This window comes from Oncorhynchus nerka, linkage group LG18 (genome assembly GCF_034236695.1).
Source record: "Oncorhynchus nerka isolate Pitt River linkage group LG18, Oner_Uvic_2.0, whole genome shotgun sequence".
Taxonomy (NCBI): domain Eukaryota; kingdom Metazoa; phylum Chordata; class Actinopteri; order Salmoniformes; family Salmonidae; genus Oncorhynchus; species Oncorhynchus nerka.
The window spans coordinates 32,256,236-32,283,795 of record NC_088413.1 but is presented as its reverse complement, the minus strand read 5'-3'; the positions used below and the strand labels follow the sequence as shown (position 1 = coordinate 32,283,795).

At 42.1% G+C, this 27,560-nt stretch overlaps 1 protein-coding gene across 1 annotated transcript; it reads left to right on the top strand.

Annotated features, from left to right (window-relative positions):
* Positions 1–980: 980 nt before the first annotated feature.
* On the top strand, positions 981–22,096 carry LOC115145742 (uncharacterized). The gene is made up of 10 exons (XM_029687245.2): positions 981–1,464; positions 1,836–1,966; positions 3,045–4,243; positions 4,762–5,044; positions 10,344–10,455; positions 10,703–10,759; positions 11,636–11,784; positions 19,464–19,761; positions 20,147–20,277; positions 20,477–22,096. Exons 1-10 carry the CDS (start codon positions 1,197–1,199, stop codon positions 21,626–21,628), a joined length of 3,780 nt encoding a protein of 1,259 aa, XP_029543105.2. The 5' UTR covers positions 981–1,196; the 3' UTR covers positions 21,629–22,096.
* The last annotated feature ends 5,464 nt before the right edge of the window (positions 22,097–27,560 follow it).

Below are 27,560 nucleotides of genomic sequence, written 5' to 3'. Positions count from 1 at the left end.
TAGCCTATAACCTGTTTTTGAGAAATGTAATAATCGAATATTGTAATAGCTTACTAGGTGTACAGGGAGAACACTGTAAGAACGGCCCACCCAGGTTCTGAATTCTGTTGCTGTACATTTCAAAAGTGCTGAACAAATAGTTATATTGACTAGGTCCGTCTTAGCTCCCTCATTAATGTCTTAATCTAAATTACGGATTGCCTCATACCGCTTGTCGTCCCCTTGTGCCATAGTTTGTACATCTCAATTGTCAGGAGAAACCACATTTGTTAAAGCAAGTCAGCTATGTTTTTCTTAAAGGCAGTAAATGAGGCTGAATGAACTGTTTCGCTGCCAGACAAGGCTCTGCTGATAGCCAGGTGTAGCAGTGGTAAGGTGTTCAGGACTGATGTTGGGACTCTGCTGTTGGGACAGCTTTATGTAGGCCCTAACAGTTTGTGGGCACCGTTATTGGCATGCAGCCCACATAATGTTTTTGCCCCACCAAGATTTACATGCTAAAATCGCCACTGACTGTAATTAATACATGCATTAACAGAAATGAATGTAACCAAATGAAGGGCATTAATGGTACATTTCATACTAGTGACATATGTAATGGGGACTCCCAATGGTGCAGCGGTAGAACCAAATCTTTTCAGGCCCCCGAGGGGGAAGAGGCGTTCTCGTGTCTTCTTCACGACTGTTGGTGCGTGTGGACCATGTTAATTCCATAGTGATGTGATATTTCACTAACGGTATGTATTCACTAACGGATTTAATAGGTTCACGCCTATGCCCACGAAGCAGCCAATATTTTAGAGCGAAGCGTTGTCAAGCGAAGGCGCCGGTTCCGGTCAAAACACTGTGTTTGCGCCAGCCGAAAAGAGAGCTCTGGACTTGTTGTTAACGTAGTAAAACAGTACCGTACTTCAAAAGAACAGCGCGCATACCCCTTTTCATTCAACCACACCCTTTGAGCTATGACGCAGGCCAATAGGATCCTTTCTCTTCAGTGTAAACGGAAGTGAACAGTGACCAAGAACAATTTCCACTTTAGCGTTTTAATTTGTTATTTAGACGTTTATTAACACCATGGAACTCAGCATATTACTACTTTAACTGCACGGCATCACATACTTACTTCAGGTAGTGTTTAATTCCCGTTGGAGACAGGGCTTGGTTAATAGATGTTATCTAGGTAACGCTAGCTAACAATGGCTAACTGTATGGTTTTTCACACTCAAATAGCCTCCATCATGGAGGTGTTAGCAAATGCAGCCGTGGCAGAGATCTGTAAACTCGTAGACGACGACTATGCAGTGATCCGTTTGGAAATGTCTCAAAGCCAGAAAGAAAACAGGGGATTGCGGAGGAAACTACAGCTACTGGAACTGAAGGTGGCGCGGGAGCGCGCAGAGCGCGTCCTCGCCAGTCGTCCCAGTAGTGTCAAGATCCTCGACCGATACAGAGGAATGGCAAGAGGTACATTTTGCAGAAGGCCGAGGATGCGGGAGCTGTGGCCCCGTTCGCCTCGGCGCATGTGGCTTTAGATGCGTCAACCACATTATAGTTAACCAGAATTGGGTCTCGGTCAGTAGTTGGATAGTATGCAAGAATTCACCTGATTACGTAGATATCTTGCACAAAGGCACAATATAATATTCTGAATTTTCTATATGATGCATGGAACATTTGAACTATAAATTGACCTATACATAGTATGTCAGGAAGTTATGAGAAGTGTTACCTTACATTCTTGCCAATTCTAGACAGTGTCCACAGTGTACAATATAGCGAGTGATCATTGACAGTACCTAACCTAACCACCTCTTTTCCCTCAATCACTCTCTCAGGTGAAGGACATCTCACTGGAGGTCACAGGGGCTTTGTGAAGCCAGTGGGACACAATACATGGAGAGATGACCAACCAATCACTGTTGATGAGGGGAGTGGAACCTCAACCCAGCATGTTATCGTTATAGAGGTTAGTGTAATAGTGTTGCATTAACAATTAGTTCCTTTGTAAATCAAATGTGGCCAGTTTTTTTCCCCCAGAAATTATTATGCCTGCTCGCAGATTTTCCAAAAATGTATATTTCACTCAGCTCTTCACAGAGCGAGGTGGAATAGGCTATATAGGATTTGTGATTTTGTGCGATTAATTTACCAGCTATGAAACAAAACGGAGGAAGTACTTTTAAAATAGCTACTGCAGCATTTATTTTACTATAAATGTGATCATACTTGACTATTTATATTCACAAAAGCGAGTGAAAAGCTCGCACTGTGGAGCCCTGACCACCCGTCAACGTGGCTGGTGAAATAGACATTTTACACACCAATGCCAAATTCTATCTGCATTTGGCAGGTGGGGGGGTGTGTTCATTTTAGGCCCTGCATGTAACTATAAGTTCCTTGAATTTTACTTTCACGGGTGCCTTTTCATTATCTGGATAGACACTTGTGGTTTCTAGCTAACGTTACACCAATCAAAGCAGTGTTGTGTGAAGTGAAGCAAAACTTGAATGGTCAAAACCATTGATTTTGGGGCGACAGGTTTGCATAATGCGATCATATCACGCAATTATACCATTTATAAACTATTCAGTTATATGTATATTTAATACAGACACAAGGCTGTTTGGCTCATCTCAGTCGCAAATGGGAATAACTTTACAGCTGTTTCTGATTAATGAACAATGCCATGTTGGTGGGTGGTAACATTAAAATAAAACCCAGCAAAATGGGTCAACTTTGGGCATCTCCTGAATGTTTTGGCACTCAGGTCCAAAATGTTACTTTCTGACCACTTCTACCATGGAAAGTTTCATTCAAATCAAAAGGAGTGCGGTCAAAAAGTGATTGAAATGAAATGGAATGCCACATAGGGTAGCTTGTGAGACGTCCCTACGACATTGTTGTCGTTGTTGTCTTTTGACCAATCACATCACATCTTTTCACATCAGATCTTTTTCAGAGCTGATCTGATTGGTCAAAAGACCAATTAGTGAGAAAAAATATCTGAATTGGGCTGCTGTCTAAATGCAGCCTTCTTGTGTCAGTATGCAGATGCAGAGGCTGCAGGTCCTGGGGTTAAGCAGGAGAGGTCTGAAGGAGAGGAAAACAAACAACACAACAGAGACATCCAGACTGGAGCAGCGGCTGGAGTGGTTCCCCCTGTGGCTACGGAGGACTCTTCCACCACCCCATCGCAGCCCAGGATGCGACGCATCAGCACGGAGGTCAGTGGAACGCTGAACTCCGTCCTCAAGTCAGAGACCGACACAGAGACTTTAACTGTAACACAAAGGCTTTTGCACACAGGATCTGACCACAGATCAGACCCAGAGAGACTGGGGCCACTGGGCTGTTCTCCTGCTCCCAGTTCAGAGTATTTACTTTACGGTAACCCAAGCCCGAGGACGGTTCATTCTCATCAGGACTCAGGTGACGTGTTAGAGACTGGCAATGATCCGTCTTGTTCTTACACTACAGAGCTGGACACTGGCAATATTCCCTTGGGTTTAGAGACACAGACTGTTCTCTCTAGAGGGGATTGGAACCAGTACAGTAGTAGTGTATACTCTGAAGGGTGCGTAGAGGGTCTGGTTGTAGATAAAGTGACTGTGAAAGTGGAGGGCGATGTCCCTCCCACATGGAATGCAGATAGTCACCTAGGAGACGGACACTCACAGGGCAGAGATTTCTTAGAAAACAGGGAAAGCTTGGAGACAAATCCAAATGCCGTTACCCACTCCCCTTTACACGCATTCAGCGGTCGCGACCCAGTGTCCACGTCGATGCGGCCTTCCGATTCGCACAGCCGTGTCCTTTTCGATCAGGTATTGAACTCAAACGACAGGGCTAGAGCCCAGGCTCAGGGAGTGGGAGCCACGTCAGGCAATAGTAAAGAGAAACGGTTCCTGTACAAGTTCTGTAACAAAGGCTTCAGCTGCACCCAGAAGGTGGACATCCACCAGATGGTCCACACAGAGGAGAGACCATTCATCTGTACCCAGTGTCACATGCGCTTCGCCCAAGCTGGCACCCTGAAGAGGCACCAGAGGGTCCACACAGGAGAGAAACCCTTCAAATGTACCCAGTGTCACATGCGCTTCGCCCAGGCCGGTGACCTGAAGAGGCACCAGAGGGTCCACACGGGGGAGAAACCCTTCAGGTGCCCCCAGTGTGAGAAGAGGTTCTCCCGCCAGGACCAGCTGAAGATGCACCTGAAGATCCACATGGAAGAAAGGCCGTTTGCGTAGCTACCTCAGGGTGCGTCAGCAGAATAACCATTCCACTCTATAACTGACCAAGAACGTAACCATTTCTACTTGATACTGTTGCTTCTGATATTTAGATCAAATCCTGCATTAAAGACAAAGGTGAATTTTCATTGTTGTAAACAGAACAGATCCACAGATGCATTTGGAATAACAAGAGTAACAGATTTCAGTGTTGAATATTCCTGGGTAGAATATTGCATCCAGACATTGTGTGATATATAAGGCATATTATAAGCCTAAAAAGTCTGTTACATAATGTGTTTGTACTGTTTAGGCTATATGTTTTATTACTTCCATTCATCTACTTCAATTGTTTCCCAAGACACTTTCTATTTGTTAATAAAAAATTTAAAAAATTACCCCCTTTTTTTCACCAATTTCGTCATATCCAATTGTTAGTTACAGTCTTGTCTCATCGCTGCAACTCCCGTACGGACTCGGAAGAGGCGAAGGTCGAAACACAACCCCGCCAAGCCGCACCAATGCGTTGGAGGAAACACCGAACACCTGGCGTGCACTGCGCCCGGGCCGTCACAGGAGTCGCCAGGACTTCCCGTCCGGCCATACTCTCCCCTAACCCGGACGACGCTGGGCCAATTGTGCATCGCCTCATGGGTCTCCCGGTCATGGCCGGCTGCGACACAGCCCGGTATCGAACCAGGATCTGTAGTAACGCAGCTAACAGTGCGATGCAGAGACTTACACCGCTGCGCCACTCGGGAGGCCCCCAAGACACTCCTAATGAGAAAATGTATGTGTATTTATTGTTGATACGTGTATGTGTGGTTTTCATATGGTGTATTTAACACTTGTTTGTGTAGCCCTTTAGACTCGTATCTGTATACGGGTTGATACGGGTTGCCACAGTCGTGGCAAAAAAGCTTTGAGAATGACACAAATATAAATTTTCACAAAGTCTGCTGCCTCAGTTTGTATGATGGCAATTTGCATATACTCCAAAATGTTATGACGAGTGATCAGATGAATTGCAATTAATTGCAAAGTCTCTCTTTGCCATGCAAATGAACTGAATCCCCCAAAAACATTTCCACTGCATTTCAGCCCTGCCACAAAAGGACCAGCTGACATCATGTCAGTGATTCTCTCGTTAACACAGGTGTGAGTGTTGACGAGGACAAGGCTGGAGATCACTCGGTCATGCTGATTGAGTTTGAATAACAGACTGGAAGCTTCAAAAGGAGGGTGGTGCTTGGAATCATTGTTCCTCTGTCAACCATGGTTATCTGCAAGGAAACACGTGCCGTCATCATTGCTTTGCACAAAAAAGGGCTTCACAGGCAAGGATATTGCTGCCAGTAAGATTGCACCTAAATCAACCATTTATCGGATCATCAAGAACTTCAAGGGGAGAGGTTCAATTGTTGTGAAGAAGGCTTCAGGGCGCCCAAGAAAGTCCAGCAAGCGCCAGGACCGTCTCAAGTTGATTCAGCTGCGGGATCGGGGCACCACCAGTACAGAGCTTGCTCAGGAATGGCAGCAGGCAGGTGTGAGTGCATCTGCACGCACAGTGAGGCGAAGACTTTTGGAGGATGGCCTGGTATCAAGAAGGGTAGCAAAGAAGCCACTGCTGAGTACTGGGGTAAAATCATTTTCTTTGATGAATCCCCTTTCCGATTGTTTGGGGAATACGGAGAAAAGCTAGTCCGGAGAAGACAAGGTGAGCGCTACCATCAGTCCTGTGTCATGCGAACAGTAAAGTATCCTGAGACCATTCATGTGTGGGGTTGCTTCTCAGCCAAGGGAGTGGGCTCACTCACAATTGTGTCTAAGCCATGAATAAAGAATGGTACCAACACATCCCCGCGAGCAACTTATCCCAACCAACAGTTTGGTGACAAACAATGCCTTTTCCAGCATGGCACCTTGCCATAACGCAAAAGTGATACCTAAGTGGCTCGGGGAACAAAACATCGATATTTTGGGTCCATGGCCAGGAAACTCCCCAGACCTTAATCCAATTGAGAACTTGTGGTCATTCCTCAAGAGGCGGGTGGACAAACAAAAACCCACAAATTCTGACAGACTCCATTCATTAATTATGCAAGAATGGGCTGCCATCAGTCAGGATGTCGCCCAGAAGTTAATTGACAGCATGCCAGGGTGGATTGCAGAGGTCTTGAAAAAGAAGGGTCAACTGCAAATATTGACTCTTTGCATCAACTTCATGTAATTGTCAATAAAAGCCTTTAACACTTATGAAATGCTTGAAATTTTACTTCAGTATTCTATAGTAACATCTGACAAAAATATCTGACACTGAAGCAGCAAACTTTGTGGATATTAATATTTGTGTCATTCTCAAAACGTTTGACCCACGACTGTACACTGAGTGTACAAAACATTAGGAACACTCTTTCCATGACAGACTGACCAGGTGAATCCATGTGTAAGCTATGATCCCATATTGATGTCACTTGTTAAATCCACTTCAATCAGTGTAGATGAATGGAAGGAGACAGTTTATAAAATATTTTTAAGCCTTGAGACATGGATTATGTATGTGTGTCATTCAGAAGGTGAATAAGCAAGACAAAATATTGAAGTGCCTTTGATCGGTGTATGGTATGTGCCAGGTGCACCAGTTTGAGTGTGTCAAGAACTGCAACGCTACTGGGTTTTTCACACTCAACAGTTTCCCTTGTGTATCAAGAATGGTCCACCGCACAAAGGAGATCCAGCCAACTTGACACAGCTGTGGGAAGCATTGGACTCAATATGGGCCAGCATCCCTATGGAATGCTTTCGACACCTTGTAGAGTCCATGCCCTCCCGACGAATTGAGGCTGTTCTGAGGGCACTAGGGGGGTGCAACTCAATAGTAAGGAAGGTGTTCCTAAGGTTTTGTACACTCAGTGTACAGCGTCAATGTTTCTGATCACTATGTTTGATGTACAGTTACAAGATGTGGCGTCATAACCTGTTCTGAACAGAATGAGCGTATAGCTATTCGCCACAGAACACACACCTGAATGCACTCATGACTTTCTATGCTCACCAAAATTACAATCTGTTTCTCTGAAATGTCTTGTGAAAGCCAAACACTGTAATATCGTATTTTATAACTTCGCTAATCATGTTGGCAATAGATCTGCACCTGACCCAGATTGCCATTTTAAAATGGTCCGGTTTTGGTTTGCGATAACAGCATTTGTGTGATGACGAGGCTGCAGGGTTGTGTTCCAAACAAAACGACTACAAGTGTGCTTGCTGCAGTTCCTCAACGGCACAGCTAGGAGAGCAACTACAAGGTGCTTTTTTTTTTAAGACTCTTCTTTGAGTCATAAAAGTGCATTGAAATTATGTTGGAACTGTGTACACTTTGGAGAGGTGTGTTGCCAGTTAGTCCTCACTCAAACCCCTTGTCATTTTTTGTTGCTCCTACCCAACATTTTCCAGGAATATTCTTGTCATCTTACTGAATGTATCAAGAGTATTTTCTGATTTTCATTATTAACAAATGCGGTAAAAAAAAGTATAGTAAATATAAAATGCACATCAAATGAACAGTGTAATGTGATTCGGTATTGTGTTAGGTGAACTGTTGTGTCCTCTACTTTGGACGCAACAGTTATCATGATCTCAAAACTGTTCCCTTTCATTTTCTACTGTGCATTTCATATTTCTTCTGTAAGAAACATTTAAATGTATCCACATCCTTATACAGTGCCTTCAGAAAGTATTCATACCCCTTGACTTATTCCACATTTTGTGTTACAGCCAGAATTCAAAATGGATTAAAAAAATATTATTTTTACCTCACCCATCTACACACAATACACTCAAAGTGTATTGACAATACATTGACAAAGTGAAAACATGTTTTCCGAAATGTTAGCAAATGTATTAAAAATGAAATACAGACATATCTACATTACATAAGTATTCACAAACCTGAGTCAATACTTTGTAGAAGCAAGCAGCGATTACAGCGTTGAGTCTTTCTGTGTAAGTTTGCACATTTATTATTTTCAAGATTTTTGAAGCTCTGTCAAATTGGTTGTTGATCATTGCTAGACGAGCATTTTCAGGTCTTGTCATAGATTTTTAGATTTGAGTCAACTGTAACTCTGGCACTCAGGAACATTCACTGTCTTTTTGGTAAGGAACTCCAGTGTAGATTTGCCAATATGCTTTAGGTTGTTGTCCTGTTGAAAGGTGAATTAATATCCCAGTATCTGGTGGAAAGCAGCCACTTGCCAGTGCTTAGCTTAGTTTATTTTTTATCCTGAAAAACTCCCCAGTGCTTAGCGATGACAAGGATGCCCATAACATGATGCAGCCACCACTATGCTTGAAAATATAGAGAGTGGTACTCAGTAATGTGTTGTATTGGATTTTCCCCAAACATAACACTTTGTATTCAGGACAAAAAGCCAATTGCTTTGCCACAATTTTTTGCAGTATTACTTTAGTGCCTTGTTGCAAACAGGATGCATGTTTAGGAAAAATGTTTTATTCTTTACAGGCTTCCTTCTTTTCACTCTGTCAAATAGGTTAGTACTGTGGAGTAACAACAATGTTGTTCATCCATCCTCAGTATTCTCCTATCACAAGGACGCCTGTATCTTTGTAGTGACTGGGTGTATTTATACACCATCCAAAGTGTAATTGAATAAATTCACCATGTTCAAAGGGATATTAAATGTCTTTTTTTTTACCCATCGACCAATAGGTGCCCTTCTTTGCGAGGCATTGGAAAACCTGTAGGGTACTGAGATGAGGTAGTCATTCAAATCATGTTGATATTATTACACATGCAACTTATGAGACTTGTTCAGCAAATTCTTACTCCTGAACTTATTTAGGCTTGTCATAACAACGTGGTTGAATACTTATTGACTCGAGATATTTCAGCTTAGAGTTTTTTAGACATTTCTAAGAATTTCTAAAACCATAATTCCACTTTGACATTATGGGGTATTTGTATGTAGGCCAGTGACTTAAACATCTACATTTGATACATTTTGCATTCAGGCTGTAACACAACAACAACATGTGGAAAAAGTCAAGTGGTATGAATACTTTCAGAAGGCATTGTAGGCCGCGTAAAAGGGTTAATAAACACAAAATGAGACTTTTCATTCTAAGACTTTTATTGAGACTCCCTTCAGTAAACATCACACTCTATTCTGCATACATTGACAGCACTTTATAACCATTATACACTTACTAAATATACCTACACTAACAACCACCTACTGTACACGTCAAAATAGTTTTTTGTCAGGTTTGTCTGCTGATTCATTTTGACTTATTATAGTGGACTTATTGTTACCCACAACAACATATTTATGTCCACCATGATGGGTTTAACAACAAGGAAGTAATTCTGTAACTACAGTACAGGACTCATGTAGTGGGGAGGGGTAAACACTCCATGTTGAAAGTGTGTTTATTATCTGTGTGTACGTACCTGAGGGAGTGGATGTCTGTATCACCTCTCTCTTCCAGGAGGGGGAGGGTCCAGAGGTGCTGCTAATAGAGGAGGGGTGTGAGGAGGGTCTGGGGAACCCTGGGGGAGCATGGTCATTGAGGACAACCAGACTACACCTCCTGAATCCACAAAGGAACCAGTTGAGCAGCACAGAACCACACACAATATCACTGAGGTGAGCCCACTGTGAACTACTGTCTGTATGGTATTAGGTCAGGGCCTGTATCCACAAAGTATCTCAGAGGAGGAGAGGTGTGGGACCATGCCTTTGAATCATCAAAGTATTAAAGAGTGTTTACTAATCAAATCAACTAACATGCTTGCATAATACTCATCACAATCCCTCATTGCCCAATCAGAAGATGCTCCATAGCAGGGTGCTCCATATATTTAGGTGTACATATTCTTATTCCATCCCTTTAGATTTGTGTGTATTAGGTAGTTGTTGAGGAATTGTTAGATTACTTGTTAGATATTACTGCACTGTCGGAACTAGAAGCACAAGCATTCGCTACGCTACAATCGCAATAACATCTGCTAACCATGTGTATATGACCAATTTTAAAAAAATGATATCAGATTTCTTGATCCAACATCCTCTCACTCTGTATCTCTAACAGTCAGTAGACATGGAGGATGGGAAGCCTGATCTGCTGCTGGTCAAAGAGGAGACAATAGATGATGGACCAGAGAGCATTGACCTGCTGAGTGGACTAAAGATGGGGGAGCAAGGTAAGGGAGAAATACATATAGCCTACATGCAGTAATAGATATTCAATGGGAATAGTGATGCACCTGGCTATTGTTTTTTTTCCATAATTTTCTTCATTCAACATTTTTTATCAATACAGCTGATCTTTACATACAAAAACACACATTATAATGTTAGAATTTTACCAGGTAATTGACAAAAAAAAAAATCCACATGAAGAATTCTCTGCCGTGTTTTTAAAGTCCATTTTCTAACCTCTTCCTACAGGTGGTTGGCTAGAGGCTAACAGAGGAGACTGGACGACCATCTTGGATTACCAGACAGGTGCAGGTGTAGATTTGAGGTGTGTCCGTATGCGGCGGGAGAGAACAGACACAGACTCTGCTGGCGATGCTCCATCCTGCTCCTAACAGGTTCTGCCTTCAGGGAACTGGATGAGAAGAACTGAGGAAAGAATGAGTATGATGAGGCAGAGTAGATATGGTGATGGTTGGTGTGATTGTGTCTGTAAAATGCTTCACTGATAAAGTGACAACTATGTCCTTTTAGTTTGATACTGGTGTTTTATAGTGAAATAATGATAGTGCCTTAATTAATGTTTTCTTGACATGAAGTAGTAAATATCACATCAATTTTTATTTGTCACATCCCCCGTGTCACCTTACCGTGAAATGCTTACATAACCAACAATGCAGTTCAAGAAATAGAGTTAAGAAAATATTTGCTCAAAAAATAAAATAAAAACGAACACAATTACATAACAATAACAAAGCTATATACAGGTGGTACCGGTACCGAGTCAATGTGCGGGAGTACAGGTTGTTTGAGGTCATTTGTACATGTAGGTTGGGTGTGTAATGTAAGGTTTAACCTTTTCCAAATTATTCGAAAATTAATTTCATGAAAGTGAGCGTACCGGATTTACAGAAAAGGTAAAGTGTTACCATAGTGAGAAAAGTTATTCTACTTGTCACATTTATCGTTTTGTGCAATAAAAGTGCTGTACTTCACATTATGTGAGTGTATGACCATTTTGTATGACAAATACAAAATTGACTCTGTGCTGACTGACTTGGTTATTTTAGTATCATTGCAGGGACTGAGTTTCCCTTCTCTCAGTCGAACCAAAACATTATACTTCATTCTTGAATCAACACATTTGTGTTATTATTTTTATAAGAAACTCCAATGGCTCCATAGTGTTGGGTTTCGCTAAGGTGAACTATGTGAAGCAGCTCCAGACCGTTCACACCAAGGAGAGGCCCTTCATGTGTAAACTATGTTACAAGAGCTTTTCCTTCCTTAGTAACCTCATCAGACATAGGAGTGTCCACAATGGGGGGAAAACCGTAGCAGTGTGGCTTGAGATGTACACAGAGAATATCTGGGACCCATTCTTTAGCTGAAATATTCCAGTTATCATGTGAAGTGTCCTGAGGTAAGAGTTTTTTGGGGATTACTAATTCCCTCAATTGAGCATCTGGGTGCGCTCACATGATACAGACGTGTTGTTTGGTTTGCTGGCGTTGTAAAAAAAAAAAACGCTGTCATTGAAGTGTAACAGTATCAGTTCGTACATAAATTCACTCTGGCTATCTACTCCGATATAATGACCGGTGTCAGTAAACGTTGGCAAAAAATATATATTAAATTGATGCCAGCAGCACAGTGACCGTCACCAACGCTCTAGATAACATGACATCTGGTGGTACCTGTTCTCTATGTAGTTATAATTAGGTGATCAAATCTGTCAAATGAGAATTCATGTTGTCCTTTTGAAGTGTTGATTTTGATTTGCTTGTTTATCATTTAGAATTAAAATGGCCTTCGTCTCCTTGGCTTCCTTCTAACCTATAGGTTTCTGCCCTTGCCACCGAGGGGCGGCAGGTAGCCTAGTGGTTAGAGCGTTGGGCCAGTAACAGAAAGGCTTTACAGCAGAGCTGTAAAAGCTGCCAAGGTAAAAATATGTCATTCTGCCCCTGAACAAGGCAGTTAACCCACTGTTCCTTGGCTGTCATTGTAAATAAGAATTTGTTCTTAACTGACTTGCTTAGTTAATAAAAAATACAAAAATACAAAATGGGATCTAGACAGTCATTAGTCTTTTGGTAAATTACGGGCTGCTCTGAGCTTGAAAGGTTTTCCACTATATTCCACAGCCACAAAGTAAAGATTGGATATATCGTGAAAGTTAATGAAAACAACAATATACTTTTTGGTCTTGATTTAAGGTTAGAGTTAGGCATAAGGTTGGCAGTGTGGTAGCCTCTTTTAGAATCTGAGAGTTAAATACTTCCACATTCATCTCTAACATGTAGGCTCAGCATTCCTGAACAGTTCCACAAGTCAGAATGTTGAACAAACTACAATTCAACATACTTTGTCCATATGTCAGAGGTAATCTGATACAAAATATCCACAAGGAAGTATTATCAACTCGACATTCAGGTATATCGGTTTTTATTTTCCATGCCGATGCAATTCACACGTGACAAACACTTGCACAATATGGGTGACCCTAACCAAACCATAGACCGAACAGCAAACACCTCCAGCTGATTGAGAGGAAAGGTGCTTTGGTCAACTACATTCGGCTCGTTTACATATTGTGCAATTTCGTGGTAACCAGTTGGTAGTGACAGTCCTGTTCCATCGCTGCAACGTAGCGACCGACTCGGGAGAGGCGAAGGTCGAGAGTCGTGCGTCCTCCGAAACACAACCCAGCCAAACCGCACTGCTTCTTGAGACAATGCCCGCTTAACCCAGCCGCACCAATGTGTCGGAGGAAGCCACAGGAGTCACTAATGAGCGATGGGACAGGAACATCCCTGCCTGCCTTTTGGGGCCGTGCATTATCATGCTGAAATATGAGGTGATGGCAGCCATGCTGGTTATGTGTGCTTTGAATTCTAAATAAATTCTAAATAAATGACAGACATGGTCACCAGCAAAGCACCATCGTACCTCCTCCTCCATACTTCATGGCGGGAACCACACATGCCGAGATGGTTGGAAGCAAAAACCTCCAATTTGGACCAGACCAAAAGGACACATTTCCACCAGTCTAATGTCCATTGCTCGTATTTCTTGACCCAATCAAGTCTCTTCTTATTATTGGTGTCCTTTAGTAGTTGTTTCTTTGAAGCAATTTTACCATGAAGACCTGATTCACACAGTCTCCTCTGAACAGTTGATGTTGAGATGTATCTGTTACTTGAACTCTGTGAAGCATTTATTTGGGCTGCAATTTCTGAGGCTGGTAACTCTAATGAACTTGTCCTCTGCAGAAGAGGTACCTCTGGGTCTTCCATTCCTGTGGTGGTTCTCACGAGAGCCAGTTTCATCATAGTGCTTGATAGTTTTTCCAACTGCACTTGGAGAAACTTTCAAAGTTCTTGAACTCTTCTGTATTGACTGGCCTTCATGTCTTAAAGAAATGATGGACTGTCGTTTCTCTTTGCTTATTTGAGCTGTTCGTGCCATAATATGGACTTGGTCTTTACCAAATAGGTCTATCTTCTGTATACCCCCCTACCTTGTCACAACACAACTGATTGGCTCAAACGCATTAAGAAGGAAAGAAATTCCACAAATTAACTTTTAAGAAGGCACACTGTTAATTGAAATGCATTCCAGGTGACTACACTTGTTTGGTTACTACATGATTCCATTTGTGTTATTTCATAGTTTTGATGTCTTCACTATTATTCTACAATGTAGAAAATAGTAAAAATAAAGAAAAACCCTGAGTAGGTGCTCTGAAACTTTAGTGTACACCAGTAGAACATGCACAGGGTCCATGTATGATATGTAGTACTAGTTAGCTTGTTTGTAGTTCAATCTGTTGGTTTAGGATTTAGTGGGGAACTGGATGAGTTGAACTGAAAGAATGAGTATGATGAGACAGAGTAGATGAAATGGTGATGGTTGGTGTGATGGTGTACTTCACTGATGAAAAGTGACAACCTTCTATTGTTTGATGCTGGTGTTTTATAATGAAATGTTAGTGCCTTAAGTCATGTTTACTTGACATGAAGTAGTGAAGGTGATTAATGTAATGTTGAACCTTTTCCAAAGTATTCCAAAATGTATTTTTATCAAAGTTTGGGTACCTGATTTACAGAAAAGGTCAAAAGTTACCATAGTGAGAAAAGTTATTTAACTTCACATGTATTGTTTTGTGCAATAAAAGTACTGTACTGTAAAGTCAGTGTATGACCATTTTGTTTGAATTAAAAGAGTAAACTGGAAACCTTTGAGGTTTACCTGTAAACTACCAGAATTTTGGTGTCTTTCTAGGATTTTATGTAATCTATCATAAGACATCTAGTGGCCTTTTTGGGTACTTCAGATTATCACAGGTGTCTGTAATCATTTCTGGCCCCCTGTGTGCCCTAATATATGAAATAATTAGATAAGATTATTTTAAAATAGAATGACAAAGCTGTAAAACATTATCCTAAATAAAAACCAACATAAGGCTTGATTCTGACTCAGGAAATTACGCCTTTCTTACGCATGCCTTTCCCATGCACGTCTCAGTAGTTGGTATTCAGACTTACCTTGTGCAGGTGCATAACGGCTTTGCTTTAAAAAAAAATGTAACTGCTGAAAACCCTCCAATTTGCTGGCAAACACATTAAGCTTTCAGAACATTTATCTTAAGCCATCCCTTTAAATACGGTGTACCTTTAATTCTAATTTTGTCGACAGACTAGAATACATTGTAAGAATGGATTCAGAAAATCAGGATCAAAGAAATAAATATCTAAATATATGCATATTCATCTCCATTTCAACAACAGCTGGTAGATGTAAAAAATACTATTTGGAGAGCTTTTATACACTAAATATATTGATGAATAATAAATAGTGTTTTGATTCATCCTGAAAATGGTCATATTCAAGTTCAACATGAAATATTGGAAGGGGGGGGGGGGGGGGGGGGGAGTGTGCAATAGGGGTTGAACAATAGTCCTATAAAATAACCCTAATTCTCACTAATCATGGAACTGTATGACAATGCTCCAGTCTTCGTGAACGGTGCGCCAGGCTCCAGGTTTAACCTGCTAAGTGTGGTCTGAGTTACATAATGATTAAGACAGTCTACATGTCCCAAATTATTGCACAGCGTTAGCCTAATATGATCCACTAATCCTAGCGACCCCCAGGAACAATTTACAAGGTTGTGACAGAGGAAAGAACGGTAAAGGGAATAGAATGATGCAAAATGTAGGCTACAAATGGAAGAAAACTAACACAAGTGACCGTTATAAATGTATGTGGGTATTTCTGATTTACTCCCGATAGTGGCACATTTTGAAAATGATACAAATTGTCAAATCAAACTGAGAAATACCCGGGTATAGGCTATAATTCAAACATTCTAAAGCGCATATGCATCAAATTACGAGGGCACACAATTCAAATTCTGAATAACAGCACAGCTATTTGTAGCCTTTTTCACAGTGGAAAAGGGGCAGCAATAAATGTCATGTTGATATCAATTTAAGTTTGCTTCCATATGACTGGTTTTCCATTCATCTCCAGGGATCATTAGGAAAATGAATTTAAAACAATTGCTATGTGTATTTACAATCCCCTTCTCCAAACGGATTACTCATTTACCGAGCTCTTATCAATAGCGCTTGTCCATTTAGAAATTACAGTGCATGGAGAATGCTGTTAATTCTATTGTAAAAGGTAGATGCTTTTTACACTTGGAACTGGCAGGTTTGCGGCGACCTTATTCATGGTGTCCTCGCATGTAAAGGTGGTGGAATTATGAGGGGAATTAAGTCAAAGTCAGAATACACCTTATCTGTAAACACACCCCGGTCACACCTTCATTTCTTAGTTCTACACCCTAAACGAATAGCAGGTGAATAGCATGCTACTCTCTTGCTTAAATTCAAGATCAGGATACGCATAGAGAGAAAAGTGCATGACAAGGGAATAACATTCCATTTACACAGGTTCACCTCGGGTCAGAATCGGGCCTTAGTGAATACCATTGGTGTTTAATATGAGGGTTACAGCAGGAAATATATATTTTTTTACATGCTTATTTATTTTATAATGTCAATGTGCATTTGTTGTCAAACTGGTGTCAGTTGTGAACCCAGTCAATAGAGTTAATTGAAAATAATGCCAATGTTGATTAGATAACTTTTTCATTAAATTGACTATTTTCTCTTGAACCATATGGTCTATCTACTAGAAACTCATGGACAATATGGACACAGATATAATAAATGAACAATATATATGAACAAATGTGTTTAGCTATTAAAGTATAAACAACCAAAGATTGCCATAGATTCTGTTAATGAGGACCTGCTGATATTTCTGTTGCTGGTGAGAGGAGAGAGTAGAACCTTTGAGATTGCTGGTCACAAACCCTGGCCCCGGATCAGGAGCCGTCGCTCGTCCTTCCCAAATAAGAACCAGGAACGAACCATGAGGGACAGAGACTCCACCACCACACAGAACACAACCAGTGGACTGGTGGACTGAACAACCTCAGTCCTGGTGGTCATCAGAGAGACAGAGGCTCCAGTCAGGGATCCAGTCTGCAGCCCAGACCCCTTCTCTTCACAGTCTCAGTGCAGGGATGATACAGGGCCTGGGGCTGATAGAGACAGACCCTCCTGTTCCTATGATACAAACACCACAGTATCCATGATGAACAGAGCAGGAAACAATGTGGCCAAGCACCAGACCGTTCACACCAAGGAGAGGCCTTTCAAGTGCAAAGTATGTTACAAGAGTTTCTCTTTCCTGAGTAACCTTACCAGACATAGGAGTGTCCACAATGGGGAGAAAGCAGTGTGGTTTGAGTTTTACACGGGATATCTGTGAACCATTCTTTATCTGACATATTATAGTTAACATGTGTCTTGGGGTAAGAGGGTAATTAACCACATACCCCTCATTACCCTTTGTTAACTTGTCCTTTGAAACAGGCTTGAGTAAATGTTTTAGAGAAACAGTAAACCTAGGCTAGAACAAGGAGAGTTTAATATTTACCACACTGAGGTAATGTAGATGGAATAGTCATTCTCGGGTCGTTCCATCTGATTTTAATTACTTTTGACCACACCCCTTTATACATATCTGCCCATGGTAGAAGTGGTCAGAAAGTGCATTTTTGGACCTGAATTCCAAAACAATAGGAGTTAGAGGTGCTCAAAAGAGCTTACAAGCAGGGTTGTCAAACTATTTTATAATTTATTTTAAAAAGTCATACAAATGAATAACTTTTAACCTAAATCCAGTTACATTTTTTGTTGATTTTACATTTAATTCAGGTTAATTGACAAATCAACCAAATGTAGTAAATCAAAACTAGACATTGAACTGACGTCCGTGCGCAGGATGTCTAATGGTGCAAAATTGATCAACTTTAAGCACCTCTATCTCCTAAATGTTTTGGCAATCAGACCCAAAAAGTCACTTTCTTGACCACTTCTACAATGTGCAAATATGTGTAGAAAGTTGGCATCAAATCAAAAAGTTATTGAAATAAAATGGAACGACCACACCCTTTGAGCTATGATCCCAACCAATAAGATCCTCTCTTCAGTGTAAAAGGGGGAACCGTTTGGTGTGACGCAGACCCGGTGGAGAACGCAAGACTGAAGTGACCCTGTCGGTACTTTTGAGTTTTGATACAGAGTTATTACCTGATAAAGTAATGTTAGGATATGCAAGTTATCCAGTAAGAGCGTTTGTTCCAAACCCCCTACAGTGGGACAAAAGAGTGTGTCGTTTTGGTGTGAAAAGCTGTTTGTCAATTGTGGGGGTGGCCATGTTGCTGGGGATCAGAAATGTCCTGTGCGAGTGAGACAGGGTGAGGTTGCCAGGGTGAGAGCAGAGCGGAAAGTGTCATATGCTGAGGCGTTGAGGAAAGTAGAAGATGGAGCGCTATGGGTGAGAGATCCTGAGAGGTAGTAGGCCAGTGCAGTGACTTGAATAGTTTAGGCTTTAGTAAGGTTGGCTTCTTGGTGTTTATTGCTATGGTCATTAAATTGTACCGCACGGATGGAATGGAAATCCCAGAATATAGATTTTTTAGTAGCAGCAGCAGGGACGTTTTTGGGTGTCACAGATTTTAGGCGCAGAATAACTACAGGGAATTTTGAGAGAAAGTCTTCCATATTCGTTAGGGCCAAAGTAGTGGGAAGGAGTGGTGGGTTTGTTGGGGATAGTGGTGTATATGAAGGGTTAGATGGAGATGCAATTTCTTTTTTCCTACTCCCCTTTTCTGTGAACAAAATGGCGATTCACACAGACCTGTGAAGGGCAGCAATATGCAACAAAGCATCTAGTCAGAAGATGTCGTATGCGGAGGCAGTGAAGATGGGTCAAGGATCCTAAGAGGCTCCAGTTGAGTAGTAGACTTTTGTCAGTAGAGTGATAGGCCTACAAACGAAACATGCTTCAGTAAGGTTGTTTTTTAGCGTTCATTGCCATGGTTATCAACTGTACCGCCGGAATGGAATGGAAATCACAGAAAATAGGTGTTGTGGTGGCAGCTGCAGAGAAGTGCTTGGGATTACGAGAAATGACTACGGAAGAGTTACATGGTGTGTTGAATGGTAGTGTTCTGTCCTCCCAGGCTGTTGGCATGGTGTATGATCTGATAGGATCAACATAGCGGAATTGGGGGTGAGTTTTTAATGAATGTTGGGTTAGTTGGCAGGGTTTTTCCTTTTCCCAATTATACTCCAGTCCAGCTGATGGCGGTAATGTAACGTTAATATTGGATGCCAACCGGAATTAAACCTACTGAAGACGTAGTCTCCCGGAAAACCAAACAAAAAAAAGTAAACGGAAGTGAACAATCATTTCAAAGTTAGCATTTTATTGTTGTATTTAGACGTTTATTAACACCCTAGAACTCAACATATGACTCATTTAACGGCACAGCATCACATACTTACCCCAGGTAGTGTTTAATTCGCGTTGGAAACAGGACATAAATTATAGGTTTTATATAAGTAACGCTAGCTAGCTGTAACGTTAGCTAATAATGGCTAACTGTATGGTTTTTCACACTCAAATAGCCTCCATCATGGAGGTCCTGGCGAATGCAGCCGTGGCAGACATTTGTAAACTCGTAGACGACGACTATGCAGTGTTTCGTTTAGAAATAACTCAAAGCCAGAAAGAAAACAGGACATTGCGGAGGAAACTTCAGCTACTGGAACTGAAGGAGGCACGGGAGCGCGCAGAGAGGACAATGACGCGAGGTCGCGTCGTCCCAGGTAGTACGACTACGAGTAGTGTCAATATCCTGAACCGATACAGAGGAATGGCAAGAGGTACATTTAGCTGAAAAATATATAGCTCAGCGCCTGTCACCACGTTCTCCTCTGCACATGTGTTCAGATGTGTTAATTGGGCCATGGTCAGTTTTTTGGCTAGTATGCAATAATTCTCTTTAAATACCTTAAATATCATTCGCTAAGACACAATATCATATTCTGACCATATTCTTGATTAACTGCATTTCCTATTATTTACTCAATGAAAACAAAGTGAATCATGGAACATAATACAGAGATCAATAAATAGTATATCAAGAAGTGTTACGTTACATCCTTGTCAATTGTTGACAGTGTCCAAACTGTCAATAGTGTACAATATAGCGTTGAGCATTGACAGTAGCAAACATAACCTCCTCTTTATCCTCAATCACTCTCTCAGGTGAAGGACATCTCACTGGAGGCCACAGGATCTCTGTGAAGCCAGCAGGACACAATACATGGAGAGATGACCAACCAATCACTATTGGTGAGGGGAGTGGACCCTCAACCCAGCACATTATCATGATAGAGGTTAGTGTAATAGTGTTGCATAACAAATTACAGTTACTTTGTAAATCAGATGTGGCCCATTTATTTCAAAGGCTTCCCTCAGCTATTCACTTGCTTACATGTACATCCTAATTTATCTGCCAATGGGGAGCTTGTGAGACTTACAACATATTTATCAAATTCTACTCATGTACTGGTAGTAACCCTCTCTCCTTTGCAGTCTGCAGATGCAGAGGCTGATGGCCCTGAGGTCAAGCTGGAGAGGTCTGAAGGAGAGGTGGACCCACAGCACAGCAGAGACATCCAGACTGGAGTGCCCCCTGTAGCCATGGATGACCCAACCACTGCCCCAGTGCAACCCAGGACCCGACTCAGCAGCACGGAGGTCAGTGGAACGCCGACCGCCGTACTCAAGTCAGAGACAGACACCGAGACTTTAACGGGGCTGGGGCGACTGGGCTGTCCTCCTGCTCCTTGCTCAGAGTATTTACTTTACGGTAACCCGAGCCCGAGGACAGTTCTATCACATCAGGACACAGGTGACGCGTTACAGACTGGCAATGATCCGTCCTGTTCATACGCTACAGAGACCGAGATGATACCTAGTGATATATCTGTGGACTTAGATATACAGACTAATCCAATGAGAGGGGACTGGAACCGGTACAGTAGTAGTGTATACTCTGAACGGTGCCTAAATAAGAAAGGGGAGGTTATAGTCTTAGATGACATGATTGTGAAAGTGGAGGACGACACTCCTCTGACATGGAATGCAAACGAAACTCACATAGGACACTCGCAGGGCAACACCAGTGACTACTTAGACTACAGGGAAAGCTTAGAGAGAAATCCAAATGTCGCAACCCACTCCCCTTTACACGCGTTCAGGGATCGCGATCCAGAGTCCACGTCAATGGGGCCTTCTGATTCACACGGCCGCATTCTTTTTGATCAGGTATTGAACTCAAATGACAGGGCTAGAGCCCAGGCTCAGAGAGGGGGAGCAACATCAGGCAATACAAAAGAGAAACGGTTCCTCTGCAAGTTCTGTCACAAAGGCTTTAGCTGCCTCCAGAAGGTGGAGAGTCACCAGAGGGTCCACACAGGGGAGAAATCCTTCAGCTGTACCCAGTGTGAGAAGAGGTTCTCCCACCAGCACCACCTGAAGAGGCACCAGAGGGTCCACACTGGGGAGAAACCCTACAGCTGCCCCCAGTGTGAGAAGAGGTTCTCCCGCCAGGACCAGCTGAAGATGCATCTGAAGGTCCACACTGGAGAAAGGCCATTCGCCTGTACACACTGTGGGAAAAGGTTCTCAGAGAGGAGCTACCTCAGGACACACCAGCAAAAACACCATTCAACTCTAACATAGAAAGTAAACATTCCATTCGATTGCTTCTGACGTTTAGATCAAACCCTGCATTATAGACAAAGATTAATTTTCATTGTTGCCATCAGAAAAGATCCACAGATGAATTTGGAATAACAAGAGTAACAGATTTCAGTGTTGAATATTCCTGGGTAGAATATTGCATACAGACATTGTGTGATATATAAGGCATATATAAGCCTAAAAGGTCTGTTATATAATTGTGTTTCTACTGTGGAGGATATATAATGTTCATAAATGCCTATTTAATTATTTCCATTCAACTATTTAATTTTTTTCCCAAAACACTTGAGAAAATGAATGCAGTATCAAGTTCATGCAGATTTTTTGTTGTAATGGTGTATTTAAAACTTGTTTATGTTTAATAACATATAATGGGACTTTTCATTAAGACTTATTCACCATCCTTGGATTTCTTCAAATTTTGTAATAAAGTATGATTAAAATGGATTGAATTGTCATTTTTAGTCAATGATCTACAATGTCAAAGTGGAAGAAAGATTCCAACATTTTTGAAAGATGAATGAAAAATAAAACCGAATACCTTGATTAGCTAAGTATTCACTCCCAGATTTAATTCAAAACTGTAACTTGGCCACTCAGGAACATTCCCTGTCTTCTTGGTAAGCAACTCCAATGTAGATTTGGCCTTGTAGGTTATTGTCCCGCTGAAAGGTGAATTCCTCTCTGTGTCTGGTGTAAAGCAGATAGAAGCAGGTTTTCTCCAAGGATTTTTCCTGTGCTTTGCTCCATCCAGTTACTTTTTATACTGAAACACCCCCCAGTTTTGCAGAGTTCCAGCATACCCAGACCATGTTTCGAGCCACCACCATGCTTGAAAATGAGGCGGTTACTCAGTGATGTGTTGGATTTGCCCCAAACATAAGGCTTTGAATTTAAGCAACCAAAAAAGTACAATTACTTTAGTGCCTTGTTGTATACAGGAATGTTTTGGAATATTTTTTTTCTGTGTATTTGTATTCTTTTCACTCTGTCATTTAGGTCAATATTGTGGAGTCACTACAATGTTGTTGATCCATCCTCAGTTCTCCCATCACAGCCATTGAACTCTGTAGCCGTTTTAAAATCACCAATGTCCTAATGGCGACATTCCTGAGCAGTTTACTTCCTGTCCTGCAGCTCAGTTCAGAATGACGACTGCATCTTTTGTGTCTGAGTGGTTTAATACATCATCCACAGCTTAACCCTTACGAAAAAAAGATTGCAGTCAGAGTGCAGTATAACTGCAGTATACTGCAAATACTGCATCCAAAATATTTTTTTACTGCAGTAATTTTTGCAAGGTAACTGCAGTTAGAGTGCAGTATAACTTATAATTAACAGTAATTCTGCAATTACTGTGTCCAAAATACCAGTCAACTGCAGTTATTTCACTTTTACAGTAGTTTCAAAACTGAAATATTTTTTTGTAAGGAAATTAACTTCAGCATGCTTAAATAGATATTCGATGTCTGATTTGTTATTGTTACCCATCTACCAATCACTGCCCTTCTTTATGAGGCTTTATAAAAGCTTTGTATTTTAATATGTGCTTTACTTGACTCAGGGACCTTGCAGATGTTGTATGAATTGGGGACAGCGGAAGGTGGAGTCATTTAAAAATCATGTCAACCCCTATTATTTCACCAAGTGAGTCCATGTTACAGAGTAGGTGATTTGTTCAAGGTCAACTGCCCCTTAGAACCAACATCTCCAGCTTTAAATGGCCCATGTCGCATCAATACAAGTCAAACATTAATTCTATTGTCAAAATTTACTACAAAGTGTGAAGTTAGTCTTGTCCAAAACAGAGTTTAGTGAGTGTGCTTGTCACAACTTGTTGAAGGGCTGGGTATGGATTATTTACATTTGCCAATGATGCCTAATTGCCCAGAGACAACACGCCCCCAGCTGTGGTCCGCCCCCAACCATGTGTACATTTGTTGTTAAGTCTGCAGCGCACGCACATTTCGCTCTGCAAATAGGAGTGAAAATGGGCTTCCATAAAAGTTGTTCAACAACCTTGGGCAGATGGCCAGCATATAGATTTCAAATAAAATTGTATTGGTCACAAACATATTTAGCAGTTATTATTACGGGTGTAGCGAAATGCTTGTGTTCCGAGCTCCAACAGTGCAGTAGTAACAATACACAAATCTAAAAGTAAAAGAATGGAATTAAGAAAATATATAAATATTAGGACGAGCAATGATGGAGTGGCATTGACTAGGATACAGTATGTACATATGGAGATGAGTAAAGCAGTATGTAAACATCATTAAAGTGACTAGTGTTCTATTATTAACGTGGCCAGTGATTCCATGTCTATGTACATAGGGCAGCAGCCTCTAAGGTGCAGGGTTGAGTAACCGGGTGTTAGACGGCTAGTGATGGCTGTTTAACAGTCTGATGGCCTTGAGATAGAACATGTTTTTCCAGTCTCTCGGTCCCAGCTTTGATGCACCTGTACTGACCTCGCCTTCTGGATGGTAGCCTGTAGGTGGCCTGGAGGGCAAGCAGTTGCCTCCGGTGATGCATTGGGCAGACCACACCACCCTCTGGAGAGCCCTGCAGTTACGGGTGGTGCAGTTGCCGTACCAGGCGGTGAAACAGCCCAACAGTTGCGCCTTATTTACCACACTGTCTGTGTGGGTGGACCATTTCAGATTGACAGTGATGTGTATGCTGAGCTTTTCACCTTCCCCACTGCAGTTGATGTGGATAGGGGCATGCTCCCTCTGCTGTTTCCTGAAGTCCACAATCAGCTCCTTCGTTTTGTGCAGTGTGATGGCGATTGCATTGTCTGTGGATCTATTGGGGCGGTAAGCAAATTGAAGTGGGTCAAGGGTGACAGGTAAGGTAGAGGTGATATGATCCTTAACTAGCCTTTCAAAGCACTTCATGATGACAGAAGTGGTGTGCTATGGGGCGATAATCATTTAGTTCAGTTACTTGTGCTTTCTTGGGTACAGAAACAATGGTGGACATCTTGAAACAAGTGGGGATAGCAGACTGGGATAGGGAGAGATTGAATATGTCTGTAAACACTCCAGCCAGCTGGTCTGCGCATGCTCCGAGGACGTGTCTAGGGATGGCGTCTGGGCCGGCAGGTTTGCGAGGGTTAACACGCTTAAATGTCTTACTCACGTTGGCCATGGAGAACGAGAGCCCACAGTCCTTGGGAGCGGGCCATGTCGGTGGCACTGTGTTATCCTCAAAGCAGGTGAAGAAGGTGTTTAGCTTGTGCGGGAGCAAGACGTCGGTGTCCGTGACGTGGCTGGTTTTCCCTTTGTAGTCCGTTATTGTCTGTAGACCCTGCCACATACGTCTCGTGTCTGAGCTGTTGAATTGCGACTCCACTGTCTATGTACTGACGTTTTACCCGTTTGATTGCCTTACGGAGGGAATAACTACACTATTTGTATTCAACCATATACCCAGTCACCTTGCCATAGTTAAATGCGGTGGTTCGCGCTTTCAGTTTGGCGTGAATGCTGCCATCTATCCACGATTTCTGGTTTGGGTAGGTTTTAATAGTCACCGTGGGAACAACATCCCCTATCGATTCCTGATGAATTCAGTCACCATGTCCGTGTATATATCATTGTTATTCTCAGAGGCGACCCGGAACATATCCCAGTCCGCTTTATCAAAACAATCTTGAAGCATGGATTCTGATTGGTCAGACCAGCATTGAATAGACCTTAGCACAGGTACTTCCTGTTTGAGTTTCTGCCTAAAGGAAGAGAGCAGCAAAATGGAGTCGTGATCTGATTTGCAGAAGGAGGGCAGGTGAGGACCTTGTAGGCATCTCGAAAAGGAAAGTAGCAGTGGTCTAGTGTTTTTCCTAAGCGAGTACTACAGTCAATGTATTGATAGAACTTCGGTAGCGTTTTCCTCAAATGTGCTTTGTTAAAATCCCCAGCTTCAACAAATGAGGCCTCAGGATATGTGGTTTAAAGTTTGCATAAAGTCCAGTGTAGTTCCTTGAGGGCAGTCTCGTGGTTTCGGCTTGAGGGGGAATATACACAGCTGTGACTATAACCGAATAACCCCAAGAATTCTCTTGGGAGGTAATACGGTCTGCATTTGATTGTGAGGTATTCTAGGTCGGGTGAACAAAAGGACTTGAGTTACTGTATTATCACAATCACACCATGAGTAGTTCATCATTAAACATACAACACCACCTTTCTTCTTCCCGGAGAGTTCTTTATTCCTGTCTGCACGATGAACTGAGAACCAAACTGGCTGTATGGACAGGGACAGTATATCATCCCTAGAGAGCCATGATTCCGGTGATACAGAGTATGCTACAGTCCCTGATGTCTCTCTGGAAGGAGATTCTCACCCTGAGCTTGTCTACTTTATGAACACCTCTTCTCCTCTGGCACGTCTTTGAGCAGCCTCTGGAATAAGTGAAATTGCCCTGGGGGGTACGAACAAAGGATCCAAATCGGGAAGGTTTTATTCCTGGTCGCAATGCTGGTGATTTACCGCAGCTCTGATATCCAAAAGTGATTTCCGGCTGTATGTAATAACACAAAAAAACATTCTGGGCTAATAATGTAAGAAATAACACAACAAAAAAAATACTGCAAAGTTGCTTCGGAGCTAGAAGTAGAGCTGCCATGTCTGTCGGCGCCATCTGGAATAGCTGGATTATTATCCAACTAGCTTCTACATGGGCTGTCAACCGTCAAACCCGAGACTGCTGTGTTGTTGGTAAGTAGCTATGTTTTGTTTATAGCTAGCTACATGTCATTATTTGATAGGCTATGCCTGTATGATACTAGGACACCACCAAGGAAGGTAATATGACTGACATGCTTGGCAAGGTAGCCCCAGCACCACCAGACAAAATGTTCATAGGTACAGTATCTGTATCGGCTGTGAATAACAAAAGATGAAAGACAAGTGTAATATTTGCAAATTGTTATATTAGCACAACACTTCTTCTTCAGTATTAAGGATGGTTTATTAGTGAGGCTTGTGAAGCAAGAGTCCCCACTTTAAATCTTTGACATACACTATGTATATAAAAGTATGTATAAAATCGAGCACACAGCTACGCAATCTCCATAGACAAACATTGGTAGTAGGAGGGCCTTACTGAAGAACTCAGTGACTTTCAACGTGACACAGTCATATGATGCCACCTTTCCAACAAGTCAGTTTGTAAAATTTCTTCCCTGCTAGAGCTGGCCGAGGCAACTGTAAGTGATGTTATTGTCAAATGTAAACTTCTAGGAGCCACAATGGCTCTGCTGCGAAGTGGTAGGACACACAAGCTCACAGAACGAGAGCGCAGCGTGCTGAAGCACGTAGCAAGTAAACATTGTCTGTCCTCGGTTGCAACACTCACTACCGAGTTCCAAACTTCCTCTGGAAGCAACGTCAGCACAAGAGCTGTACGGCGAGAGCTTCATGAAATTGGTTACCATAGCCGAGCAGCCGCACACAAGCCTAAGATTACCATACGCAGTGCCAAGCATCGGCTGGAGTGGTGAAAAGCTCGCTGCCATTGGACTCTGAAATATTGGAAACGCGTTCTCTGGAGTGATGAATCACGACCCACCATCTGGCAGTCTGATGGATGAATCTGGGTTTGGCGGATGCCAAGAGAATGCTACCTACCTGCCCCAATGCATAGGGCCACCTGGAAAATTTGGTGGAGAAGGAATAATGGTCTGGGGCTGTTTTTCATGGTTCGGGCTAGGCCCCTTAGTTCCAGTGAAGGGAAATCTTAACGCTGCAGCAACATTCTGGACGATTCTGTGCGTCCAACTTTGTGGCAACAGTTTGGGGAAAGCCCTTTCCTGTTTCAGCATGACAATGTCCCCATGCACAAAGCGAGGTCGATACAGAAATGGTTCGTCGAGATCGATGTGGAAGAACTTGAATGGCCTGCCCA

Coding starts and splice junctions, on each gene's coding strand:
- LOC115145742 (XM_029687245.2), top strand. CDS start 1,197: ATGGCTAACTGTATGGTTTTTCACACTCAAATAGCCTCCATCATGGAG. Junction 10,760..11,635: donor CATCTTGGATTACCAGACAG/GTGCAGGTGTAG, acceptor ATGGCTCCATAG/TGTTGGGTTTCGCTAAGGTG. Junction 20,278..20,476: donor AGCACATTATCATGATAGAG/GTTAGTGTAATA, acceptor TCTCCTTTGCAG/TCTGCAGATGCAGAGGCTGA.